This window comes from Pezoporus flaviventris, unplaced genomic scaffold (assembly GCF_033815535.1).
Source record: "Pezoporus flaviventris isolate CSIRO_AGI_PZ_B2104156 unplaced genomic scaffold, CSIRO_AGI_Pfla_v1 ptg000727l, whole genome shotgun sequence".
NCBI classification, from domain to species: domain Eukaryota; kingdom Metazoa; phylum Chordata; class Aves; order Psittaciformes; family Psittacidae; genus Pezoporus; species Pezoporus flaviventris.
In genome coordinates, this window is record NW_026893272.1 from 511 (window position 1) to 12,853 (window position 12,343).

A 12,343-nucleotide genomic window follows, 5' to 3' on the forward strand; every position below is an offset into this window, starting at 1 on the left:
ATACTGGGATGGATGCGGGGTGTTGGGGACACAAGGGAGACATTAGGGACACTGGGGATACTGGGATGGATGTGGGGTGTTGGGGACACAAGGGAGACATTAGGGACACTGGGAATACTGGGATGGATGTGGGGTGTTGGGGACACAAGGGAGACATTAGGGACACTGGGAATACTGGGATGGATGCAGGATGCTGGGGGCTTCCTAATGATGGAAGGGTGTGGGGATCCAGTGGGAAGCAAAGGGGGATGCTGGGGACACAAGGGAGACACTGGGGACACTGGGAATACTGGGATGGATGTGGGATGCTGGGGTCTGCTCCCAGAGGATGCAAGGATGGGGGAATCCAGTGGGAATCAAAGAGGGATATTGGGATGGATGCGGGATGCTGGGGTCAGCTCCCAGAGGATACAAGGATGGGGAGTCTAGTGGGACACTGGGAACACTGGGATGGATGTGGGATGCTGGGGTCTGCTCCCAGAGGATACAAGGATGGGGGAGTCTAGTGGGACACTGGGAACACTGGGATGGATGCGGGATGCTGGGGTCAGCTCCCAGAGCATGGAAGTACGGGGGATGCTAGAGGAGGGATGTGGATATAGGGGCTTCCTCCGGAGGATGAAGGATGCAATGGGTGGGTTTGGGACCAGCGGGGACACCGGGATGGATGTGGGATGCTGGGGTCTGCTCCCAGAGCATGGAAGTACGGGGGATGCTAAGGGGGGGGATGTGGATCCAGGGGCTTCCTCCGGAGGATGAAGGATGCAAAGGGGGGGGATTGGGACCAGCGGGGACACCGGGATGGAAGCGGGATGCTGGGGTCTGCTCCCAGAGGATACAAGGATGGGGGATGCTAAGGGGGGGATGTGGATCCAGGGGCTTCCTCCGGAGGATGAAGGATGCAAAGGGGGGGTTTGGGACCAGCGGGGACACCGGGATGGAAGCGGGATGCTGGGGTCTGCTCCCAGAGGATACAAGGATGGGGGATGCTAAGGGGGGGATGTGGATCCAGGGGCTTCCTCCGGAGGATGAAGGATGCAATGGGGGGGGATTGGGACCAGCGGGGACACCGGGATGGATGCAGGATGCTGGGGTCTGCTCCCAGAGGATACAAGGATGGGGGATGCTAAGGGGGGGATGTGGATCCAGGGGCTTCCTCCGGAGGATGAAGGATGCAATGGGGGGGGATTGGGACCAGCGGGGACACCGGGATGGATGCGGGGTGCTGGGGCTGCGGGCGCTGGGTACCCGTGGGGCTGCTGGAAGTGCCGGATCTCGATGCTGAGGAAGGGCAGGAAGGGGCGGGCGCAGAAGGGGCAGGTGCTGGTGAGCGTGGAGTCGTCCGAGCTCCATCCGGCCATCACCTCCTCGTCGTAGACCAGCGCCCCACAGGCCTGGCACCGCGAGCAGCTCGACAGCAGCACCTGCCCCATCAGCCCCATAGAGAGCCATGGGGCGGAGGGAGGGGAGGGGAGGAAGGGGGCAGGATGGGACCGCCCCCCCCCCCCGTGCTCACCTCCATAGCAGGGGGCTCCTCCTCCGGAGCCCCATGGGGATCGGAGGCTTTGGGAACGCCGGAGCTTCCCAGGGAGGTGTCGGAGAGGTCCAGGTCGCTGCCCAGGGATGCGGAGCTCTGAGGGATACAGGGCAGGGAGCACGGAGCTGAACGGGGCACGGGGAGCAGCCATAGGGATGGGGGAGCAGGTCCCATAGGAATGAGGCTGGGAGCGCTGGGGAGGAGCTGAGGAGGGAGGTCAGAGCGGCTGCCAGGGGGTGATGGGGATGCAGGGATGGTCAGGGATACAGGGATGCTCTGGGATACAGGAATGATCAGGGATACAGGGATGCTCGGGGATACAGGGATGCTCGAAGATGCAGAGATGCTCTGGGATACAGGGATGCTCAGGGATACAGGGATGCTCGGGGATACAGGGATGCTTGAGGATGCAGAGATGCTCTGGGATACAGGGATGCTCAGGGATACAGGGTACTCAGTGATAAAGGCATGCTCGGGGATACAGGGATGCTCGGGGATACAGGGATGCTCGGAGATGCAGGGATGCTCGGGGATACAGGGATGCTCGGGGATACAGGGATGCTCAGGGATGCAGGGATGCTCAGGGATACAGGAATGCTCCGGGATACAGGGATGCTCAGGGGGATGCTCAGGGATACAGAAATGCTCCAGGATACAGGAATGCTCTGGGATACAGGGGTGCTCGGGGATACAGGGATGATCAGGGATGCAGGGATGCTCAGGGATACAGGGATGCTGCAGAGGGATCTTCCTTCAGGCACAGGACAAGGAGTGAGGGGTTCAAATTGGAACGGGGGGATTTTGGCTGGACACAGGGAAGTTCTTCCCTGTGAGGGTGGGGGGACACTGGGATGGGTTGAATGGAGAAGGTTTGGATGCCCCATCCCTGGCAGTGCTCAAAGCCAGCTTGGACCAACCTGCCCTATGGACACTGCCCCTTCCCATGGATCTGAATGAGCTTTATCCCACCCATCCCACTCCATCCCATCCCACCCCATCCTACCCTATCCATCCATCCCATCCATTCCAGCCCATCCCATTCCAGCCCATCCCACCCATCCTGCCCATCCATCCCATCCATCCCACCCCATCCATCCCATTGATCCCTACCCACCCATCCCATCCCATCCCACCCATCCATTCCAGCCCATCCCATTCCATCCCACCCATCCTATCCCATTCCATCTCATCTCACCCATCCTATCCCATCCACCCCATCCATCCCATTGATTCCTACCCACCCATCCCATTCCATCCCATCCCACCCATCCTATCCCATCCATCCCATCCCCACCCCATCCCATCCATCCCATCCCACCCATCCTATCCCATCCATCCCATCCACCCCATCCACATCCCATCCATCCCATCCCACCCATCCTATCCCATCCCTCCCATCCACCCCATCCCCATCCCATCCATCCCATCCCCACCCCATCCCACCCCATCCCCATCCCATTGATCCCCACCCACCCATCCCATCCCACCCATTCCAGCCCATCCCATCCCACTCCATGCATCCCATTCCATTCCAGCCCATCCCACCCATCCCATCCATCCCATCCCCATCCCACCCCATCCCACCCCACCCCATCCATCCCTCCCCACGCCGCACCCCACGGGTACCTCGGATGCAGTGGACTCCGGGCGCTGCCGGGACCTCAGCAACGACCCCATGGGGCTGCGCCGTGGGGCTGGGGGGGCGTCCCCCTCCCAGGGCTCGGGGCCGGGGCCGGGGGGGCGAGGGCCGGGCCCCTCTTCCCGGGGGACAGGAGCTGCTGGAGCTTGGCCGCCAGCCCCCGGCGCGGCGTCGCCGCCCCCCCCGGGCCCCCCCCGGCCTCCTCCGCACCCGAGGGGCTCCCATGGGGAGCGGGGGGCGGGGGGGGCGGCCCCGGGACCCCCCCTTGGGAGCCCTCGGGCCGGGGGGGGCCGGGGGCGCTGACGCTGCCGCTCCTCTGCAGCCGCGGAGCCGGGGGGGGGTCCTGGAGGCTGCGCCCGGCCCACGTGGTTTGGCGCTGCAGGGGGGGCCGGGGGGCTGCGGGGGGGGCAATGGGGTCAGTGGCAGACGATGGGGGTCTGTGGGGTCAATGGGGGTCAATGGGGGTCTATGGGGGTCTATGGGGTCATCGAGGGTCTATGAGAGTCAGCGGGAGACAATGGGGGTCAATGGGAGTCAATGGGGGTCAATGGGGGTCTATGGGGTCAATAGGGTCATCGAGGGTCGATGAGGGTCAGTGGGAGACAATGGGGGTCTATGGGGTCAATGGGGGTCTACGGGGTCAATAGGGTCATCGAGGGTCAATGGGAGTCAATGGGGGTCAAGGGGAGTCAATGGGGGTCAACATGGGTCAGTGACTGTCAATGGGGACAGTGAGTGTCAGTGGGGTTAATGAGTGCCAATGGGGGTCAATGAGGGTCAATGGGAGTCAATGGGCGTCAACGGGTGTCAGTGGGGTCGATGAGGGTCCACGGGCATCAATGAGGGTCAATGGCAGTCAATGGGGTCAACGGGGGTCAATGAGGGTCAATGGGGGTCAATCAGGGTCAACGGGAGTCAATGGGATCAATGACTGTCAAAGGGGTGTCACTGGGAGTCAACGACTGTCAATAGGGGTCAATGGCTGTCAATGTGGTGTCATTGGGAGTCAATAAGAGTCAACGGGTGTCAATGGGAGTCCATGGCTGTCAATAGGGGTCAATGCCTGTCAATGGGGGTCAATGGTTGTCAATAGGGGTCAATGCCTGTCAATGGGGGTCAATGGTTGTCTATGGGAATCAACGGCTGTCAATGGGTATCAATGGCTGTCAATGGGGGTCAATGGCTGTCAATGGGGGTCAATGGCTGTCAATGGGAATCAACGGCTGTCAATGGGTATCAATGGCTGTCAATGGGAGTCAATGGATGTCAACGGCTGTCAATGGGGTCAATGGCTGTCAATGGGAATCAACGGCTGTCAATGGGGGTCAATGGGTATCAATGGCTGTCAGTGGGGGTCAATGGCTGTCAATGGGGTCAATGGCTGTCAATGTGGTGCCATTGGGAGTCAATGAAGGTCAATGGGAGTCCATGGCTGTCAATGGGGATCAATGACTGTCAATGGGGGTCAATGACTGTCAATGGGGGTCAATGGCTGTCCATGGCCCTTCCCCCCCCCATCACCTACCCCCCTCAATGCCGGTGCCTCCTTGGCGCTGGCGCTGCCGCAGGGGCTGCCGGAACCGCGCCGCCCCCAGCACCACGTTGCGGAGCTTGGCCCAGCGCTGCCGCGCGCTCTGGGTACCCGACGGCCACTTGCTCTCCAGCACCGCCTGCACCGGGTGGGGGGGGACCACAGGGATCAGCACCCATCGGGACACCCCCCCCCCTTACAACCCCCCCCTTCATCCCCATCCACCCCCCATCACCATCACCCTGTTGTAGTAACCGTAGGTGACGGCGTTGGGGACGATGCCGGCGCGCTTCATCTCCAGCATCACGCGCACCGAGAGCACGGGCTCCCGTACTGCCCGCAGAGCTGGAGCAGGACGCGGTAACACACCTGTGGGGTGGGGAGGACACCCATTAAAGGGGTCTGGGACCCCTAACCACCCACAACCCCCCCCCCACTTTAGCACCCACCTCATCGGGCAGCACCACTCGGTGAGCCTCCATGCGGCGCAGGACGTCGTAGGCCAAGTGCAGCGCGGGCAGCTTGGCCGGCGCGGCGCGGACGTGGGTGGGCAGGTAAAGGAACCAGAGCCCATAGCAGTGCCCCAGCAGGCACCGGCCCCACATGTCGGGGACCGAGGAGTACTTCTGGGCCACGCGCTGGGCCACCTTCATCTCCTATGGGGAGGAAGAGGAGGCAGTGATGGGGAAAGGGGGGGGGGGTGATGATGAGCATCCTGCATCCCGCGCCGGCCCCACTGACCTGCTTGGTGCGGCATGGGGCTGGGCTGCTGGGGGCACTGCTCCGGGCCTGGCACAGCTGAGCCACCAAGGGGTCCCGGGGGGGCTCCAGGAGCTCGGGGCGCAGCGTGGGGAAGCCATCGTAGCTATGGGGTGAAGGGGGGGGGGGTTATGGGGTGAGGTGGGGGGCGCAATGGGGAGATGATGGGGATAAAGGTGGGGGGCTCACTGGTATTTGGCGGGCAGCTCGGAGCCGTCGGGGGCCACCGGTTGCTCCGGGGGGGTGATGAAGACGGTGTGCTCCCCCCCCCGAGCATCGTCCAGCTCCAGCAATGGGGTGTCCTCAGGCTTCTCTAGGTCCGGCTGTACCTGGGGATGGAGATGCGGGGGTCAATGGGGATGGGGGGGGCAATGGGGATAGGGGGGTCAATGGGGATGGAGGGGGCAATGGGGATGGGGGGGTCAATGGGGATGGGGGGGGCAATGGGGATAGGGGGTCAATGGGGATGGGGGGGTCAATGGGGATGGGGGGGGCAATGGGGATAGGGGGGTCAATGGGGATGGGGGGGGCAATGGGGATGGAGGGGGCAATGGGGATGGGGGGGGCAATGGGGATAGGGGGGTCAATGGGGATGGGGGGGTCAATGGGGATGGAGGGGTCAATGGGGATGGAGGGGTCAATGGGGATGGAGGGGGTCAATGGGGATGGGGGGATCAATGGGGATGGAGGGGGTCAATGGGGATGGGGGGATCAATGGGGATGGGGGGGTCAATGGGGATGGAGGGGGTCAATGGAGATGGGGGTGTCAATGGGGATGGGGGGGTCAATGGGGCTGAGAGTGTCAATGAAGATGGGGGTGTCAATGAGGATGGAAGTGTCAACGGGGACGGGGGTGTCAATGGGGATGGAGGGGGTCAATGGCAACGGAGGTGTCATGAGATGGAGGGTGTCAATGGGGCTGGAGGTGTCAATGGCAATGGGGGTGTCAATGGGGCTGGAGGTATCAATGGGGCTGGGGCTGTCAATGGCAATGGAGGTGTCAATGGGGCTGGAGGTGTCAATGGCAATGGGGGTGTCAATGGGGCTGGAGGTGTCAATGGCAATGGAGGTGTCAATGGGGCTGGAGGTGTCAATGGGGCTGGAGGTGTCAATGGCAATGGGGGTGTCAATGGCAATGGGGGTGTCAATGGCAATGGGGGTGTCAATGGCAATGGAGGTGTCAATGGGGCTGGGCTGTCAATGGGGCTGGGGGTGTCAATGGCAATGGGGGTGTCAATGGCAATGGGGGTGTCAATGGCAAATGGAGGTGTCAATGGGGCTGGAGGTGTCAATGGCAATGGGGGTGTCAATGGGGCTGGAGGTATCAATGGGGCTGGGGCTGTCAATGGCAATGGAGGTGTCAATGGGGCTGGAGGTGTCAATGGCAATGGGGGTGTCAATGGGGCTGGGCTGTCAATGGCAATGGAGGTGTCAATGGGGCTGGAGGTGTCAATGGGGCTGGGCTGTCAATGGGGCTGGGCTGTCAATGGGGCTGGGCTGTCAATGGCAATGGGGGTGTCAATGGGGCTGGGGCTGTCAATGGCAATGGAGGTGTCAATGGGGCTGGAGGTGTCAATGGGGCTGGGCTGTCAATGGGGCTGGGCTGTCAATGGCAATGGAGGTGTCAATGGGGCTGGAGGTGTCAATGGGGCTGGAGGTGTCAATGGGGCTGGGGCTGTCAATGGGGCTGGGGCTGTCAATGGCAATGGAGGTGTCAATGGGGCTGGAGGTGTCAATGGGGCTGGGCTGTCAATGGGGCTGGGGCTGTCAATGGCAATGGGGCTGTCAATGGGGCTGGAGGTATCAATGGGGCTGGGGCTGTCAATGGGGCTGGGCTGTCAATGGCAATGGAGGTGTCAATGGGGCTGGAGGTGTCAATGGGGCTGGAGGTGTCAATGGCAATGGGGGTGTCAATGGGGCTGGGGCTGTCAATGGCAATGGAGGTGTCAATGGGGCTGGAGGTGTCAATGGGGCTGGAGGTGTCAATGGCAATGGGGGTGTCAATGGCAATGGGGGTGTCAATGGCAATGGGGGTGTCAATGGCAATGGAGGCGTCAATGGCAATGGGGGTGTCAATGGCAATGGAGGTGTCAATGGCAATGGAGGTGTCAATGGGGCTGGGCTGTCAATGGGGCTGGAGGTATCAATGGGGCTGGGGCTGTCAATGGCAATGGGGCTGTCAATGGGGCTGGAGGTATCAATGGGTCTGCGCTGGGGGTCGCTGCCGCCCCACTTTGTCCACGCAGGAGTCGAAGAAGTCGAGGCCGGGCTCGCGGTCGGCGCCGAAGGAGCGGTCCTCGATGAACTGCGCGAAGAGCTGCGTGCGCAGGAGCTGCGCGTAGAAACGCTGCTCCCCCCGGTCCCGCGAGCGCAGGAACCCTGCGGCACGAGGAGGCCGTGGGGTGGGGGGTTGGGGGGCGATGGGGGGGGTTTGGGGGGGATGGGGGGGGGGGTTGGGGGAACCAATGGGAGATGGAAGTGCCCCAAACTGCGTTCATCCCGTGTCGTGGCCCTATGGAATTGTGGTTATAGGGGGTGATCCCATCCCCATTGCATCCCGTGTCCCTATGGAATTGTGGTTATAGGGGTGATCCCATCCCCATCCCATCCCCATTGCATCCTGTGTCCCTATGGAATCGTGGTTATAGGGGGGTGATCCCATCCCCATCCCATCCCCATCGCATCCCGTGTCCCTATGGAATCGTGGTTATAGGGGGGTGATCCCATCCCCATCCCATCCCCATCGCATCCTGTGTCCCTATGGAATTGTGGTTATAGGGGTGATCCCATCCCCATTGCATCCCGTGTCCCTATGGAATTGTGGTTATAGGGGTGATCCCATCCCCACCCCATCCCCATCGCATCCCATGTCCCTATGGAATCGTGTTATAGAGGTGATCCCATCCCCATCCCATCCCCATTGCATCCTGTGTCCCTATGGAATCGTGGGTATAGGGGGGTGATCCCATCCCCATCCCATCCCCATCGCATCCCGTGTCCCTATGGAATTGTGGTTATAGGGGTGATCCCATCCCCACCCCATCCCCATCGCATCCCATGTCCCTATGGAATCGTGGTTATAGGGGGGTGATCCCAGCCCCATCCCATCCCGTGTCCCTGTGGAATTGTGGCTATAGGGGGGTGATCCCAGCCCCATCCCATCCCCATCGCATCCCATGTCCCTATGGAATCGTGGTTATAGGGGGGTAATCCCATCCCCATCCCACCCCCATTTCCCTATGGAATCATGGCTATGGGGGAATTGACCCATCCCCATCGCATCCCATGTCCCTATGGAATCGTGGTTATAGGGGGGTGATCCCATCCCCATCCCACCCCGTGTCCCTATGGAATCATGGCTATAGGGGGGGTAACCTGTCCCCATCCCATGTCCCTATGGAATTGCGGCTATAGGGGGGTTAACCTGTCCCCATCCCGTGTCCCTATGGAATCGTGGCTATAGGGGGGGTGATCCCAGACCCATCCCATCCCCATCGCATCCCATGTCCCTATGGAATCGTGGCTATATGGGGGTGATCCCATCCCCATCCCATCCCGTGTCCCTATGGAATCGTGGCTATAGGGGGGTTAACCTGTCCCCACCCCATGTCCCTATGGAATCGTGGCTATGGGGGGGTGATCCCATCCCCATCCCATCCCGTGTCCCTATGGAATCGTGGCTATAGGGGGGTGATCCCATCCCCATCCCATCCCATGTCCCTATGGAATCGTGGTTATAGGGGGGTGATCCCATCCCCATCCCATCCCCATTGCATCCTGTGTCCCTATGGAATCGTGGTTATAGGGGGGTGATCCCCATCCCATCCCATCCCGTGTCCCTGTGGAATTGTGGCTATAGGGGGGTGATCCCAGCCCCATCCCATCCCCATCGCATCCCATGTCCCTATGGAATCGTGGTTATAGGGGGGTAATCCCATCCCCATCCCACCCCATTTCCCTATGGAATCATGGCTATGGGGGAATTGACCCATCCCCATCCCATCCCCATCGCATCCCATGTCCCTATGGAATCGTGGTTATAGGGGGGTGATCCCATCCCCATCCCACCCCGTGTCCCTATGGAATCATGGCTATAGGGGGGTAACCTGTCCCCATCCCTGGTAACCTGTCCCCATCCCATGTCCCTATGGAATTGCGGCTATAGGGGGGTTAACCTGTCCCCATCCCGTGTCCCTATGGAATCGTGGCTATAGGGGGGGTGATCCCAGACCCATCGCACCCCGTGTCCCTATGGAATCGTGGCTATAGGGGGGTGATCCCAGACCCATCCCATCCCCATCGCATCCCATGTCCCTATGGAATCGTGGCTATAGGGGGGTGATCCCATCCCCATCCCATCCCCATCGCATCCCATGTCCCTATGGAATCGTGGCTATAGGGGGGGTGATCCCAGACCCATCGCACCCCGTGTCCCTATGGAATCGTGGCTATAGGGGGGTGATCCCATCCCCACCCCATCCCCATCCCACCCCCTGTCCCTATGGAATCATGGTTATGGGCGGGTTGACCCATCCCCACCCCATCCCATGTCCCTATGGAATCGTGGCTATAGGGGGGGTAACCTGTCCCCACCCCATGTCCCTATGGAATCGTGGCTATGGGGGGTGCTTCCCCCACTCATAGGGGGTTTTCAACCCACCCCTTCCCTATGGCACCCCCCACAGGTGGTGTCTCTCCCCCACCCCCCACAGGTGATGTCTCCCCTCCCCCTCCCCAGGTGGTTTCTACCCACCTCCCACAGGTCTCCCCCCTCCCCCCCACAGATGTTATCCCCCCCTCCCCCATAGATGTTGTCTCTCCCCCCCCTCCCCCACAGATGCTGTTGTGTCTCCCCTCCCCCATAGGTGATGCTGTGGCCCCTCCCCCATAGGTGATGCTGTGGCCCCTCCCCCATAGGTGATGCTGTGCCCCTCCCCCACAGGTGCTGTGCCCCTCCCCCACAGGTGCTGTGCCCCTCCCCCTCACCGTGCAGCTCGAACAGGCTCTGTGTGTCGCTGCTCCCCTCCCCCGCCCCGGGCCGCACGGGCCGCAGGAAGGGGCGGTACCCGCGCAGCGCGCACGCCATGAAGCGCAGGAACGCGCCCTGCGCGCGCAGCTCCAGCTGCGGCCGGCTCGGGGCAGGCTCCGCCCCCCCGCCAGGCCCCGCCCCCGGCCCCGCCTCCGCCTCGCTCGGCTCCAGCCCAAGCGCCGCCTCCTCGTCCGGCTGCGGGAACGCTGCGGGGGGGGGGGGGGGGGACACAAGGGGGGAACCAAGGGGTTATGGGGGGATAAAGGGGTTATGGGGTACAAAGGGGTTATGGGGGATAAAGGGGTTATGGGGTACAAAGGGGTTATGGGGTACAAAGGGGTTATGGGGGGGTAAAGGGGTTATGGGGGATAAAGGGGTTATTGGGGGATAAAGGGGTTATTGGGGGATAAAGGGGTTATGGGGGGATAAAGGGGTTATGGGGTACAAAGGGGTTATGGGGGATAAAGGGGTTATGGGGGATAAAGGGGTTATGGGGTACAAAGGGGTTATGGGATACAAAGGGGTTATGGGGTACAAAGGGGTTATGGGGGGGTAAAGGGGTTATGGGGGGATAAAGGGATTAGGGTTATGGGGGGATAAAGGGGTTATGGGGTTACGGGGGGGGAAAAGGGGTTATGGGGGGGATAAAGTGGTTATGGGGGCACAAAGGGGTTCTGGGGGTCCCCATGCACCCCTCACTCACAGTCCTGCAGCTGCTGGGCCACGTTCTGCAGCGTGGCCAAGAGCACCTTGCAGGGCCGGCGGGGCAGCGCCCGCGGGGGAAGCAGCTTACGCTCCTCGCTCCTGCAGGGATACAGGGGGGGATGGGGGGATGCGCATCCCGGCCCCCATCCATCATTATCCATCCATCATCCATCATCCATCATCATCCATCATCCATCATCCATCCATCATCCATCATCCATCATCATCCATCATTATCCATCCATCATCCATCATCATCCATCATCCATCCATCATCATCCATCATCATCCATCATCATCCATCATCATCCATCATCCATCCATCCATCATCCATCCATCATTCATCCATCATCCATCATCATCCATCATCATCCATCATCATTCATCATCATCCATCATCCATCCATCCATCATCCATCCATCATCCATCCATCATCCATCATCATCCATCATTATCCATCCATCATCCATCATCATCCATCATCATCCATCATCATTCATCATCATCCATCATCCATCATCCATCCATCATCCATCATCCATCATCATCCATCATTATCCATCCATCATCCATCATCCATCATCCATCATCCATCATCATCCATCATCCATCATCCATCATCCATCCATCCATCCATCATCCATCCATCCATCCATCATCCATCCATCATCCATCATTATCCATCCATCATCCATCATCCATCATCATCCATCATCCATCCATCATCCATCCATCATCCATCATCCATCCATCATCCATCATTATCCATCCATCATCCATCATCATCCATCATCCATCCATCATCATCCATCATCATCCATCATCATCCATCATCATCCATCATCCATCCATCATCATCCATCATCATCCATCATCATCCATCATCATCCATCCATCATCCATCCATCATTCATCCATCATCCATCATTATCCATCCATTATCCATCCATCCATCCATCATCCATCCATCATCATCCATCATCATCCATCATCATCCATCCATCATCCATCATCCATCCATCCATCATCCATCCATCCATCCATCATCATCCATCCATCATCCATCATCCATCATCATCCATCATTATCCATCCATCATCCATCATCCATCATTATCCATCCATCATCCATCCATCATCCA

The 12,343-nt window shown here is 60.1% G+C and overlaps 1 protein-coding gene across 1 annotated transcript in view; it reads right to left on the reverse strand.

Annotated features, from left to right (window-relative positions):
- Nucleotides 1-1,248: 1,248 nt before the first annotated feature.
- The window catches only part of LOC133264261 (DENN domain-containing protein 4B-like), a gene marked incomplete at its 3' end in the record, with an annotated part of 29,643 nt that continues 18,548 nt past the window's right edge, over nucleotides 1,249-12,343 (reverse strand). The window contains 13 exon segments of the mRNA XM_061444201.1: nucleotides 1,249-1,424; nucleotides 1,517-1,633; nucleotides 3,164-3,289; nucleotides 3,292-3,613; nucleotides 4,698-4,846; nucleotides 4,949-5,034; nucleotides 5,037-5,076; nucleotides 5,157-5,363; nucleotides 5,449-5,572; nucleotides 5,656-5,795; nucleotides 7,700-7,845; nucleotides 10,453-10,701; nucleotides 11,199-11,299. Of these exon segments, the coding sequence (XP_061300185.1) occupies nucleotides 1,249-1,424; nucleotides 1,517-1,633; nucleotides 3,164-3,289; nucleotides 3,292-3,613; nucleotides 4,698-4,846; nucleotides 4,949-5,034; nucleotides 5,037-5,076; nucleotides 5,157-5,363; nucleotides 5,449-5,572; nucleotides 5,656-5,795; nucleotides 7,700-7,845; nucleotides 10,453-10,701; nucleotides 11,199-11,299 (1,983 nt within the window).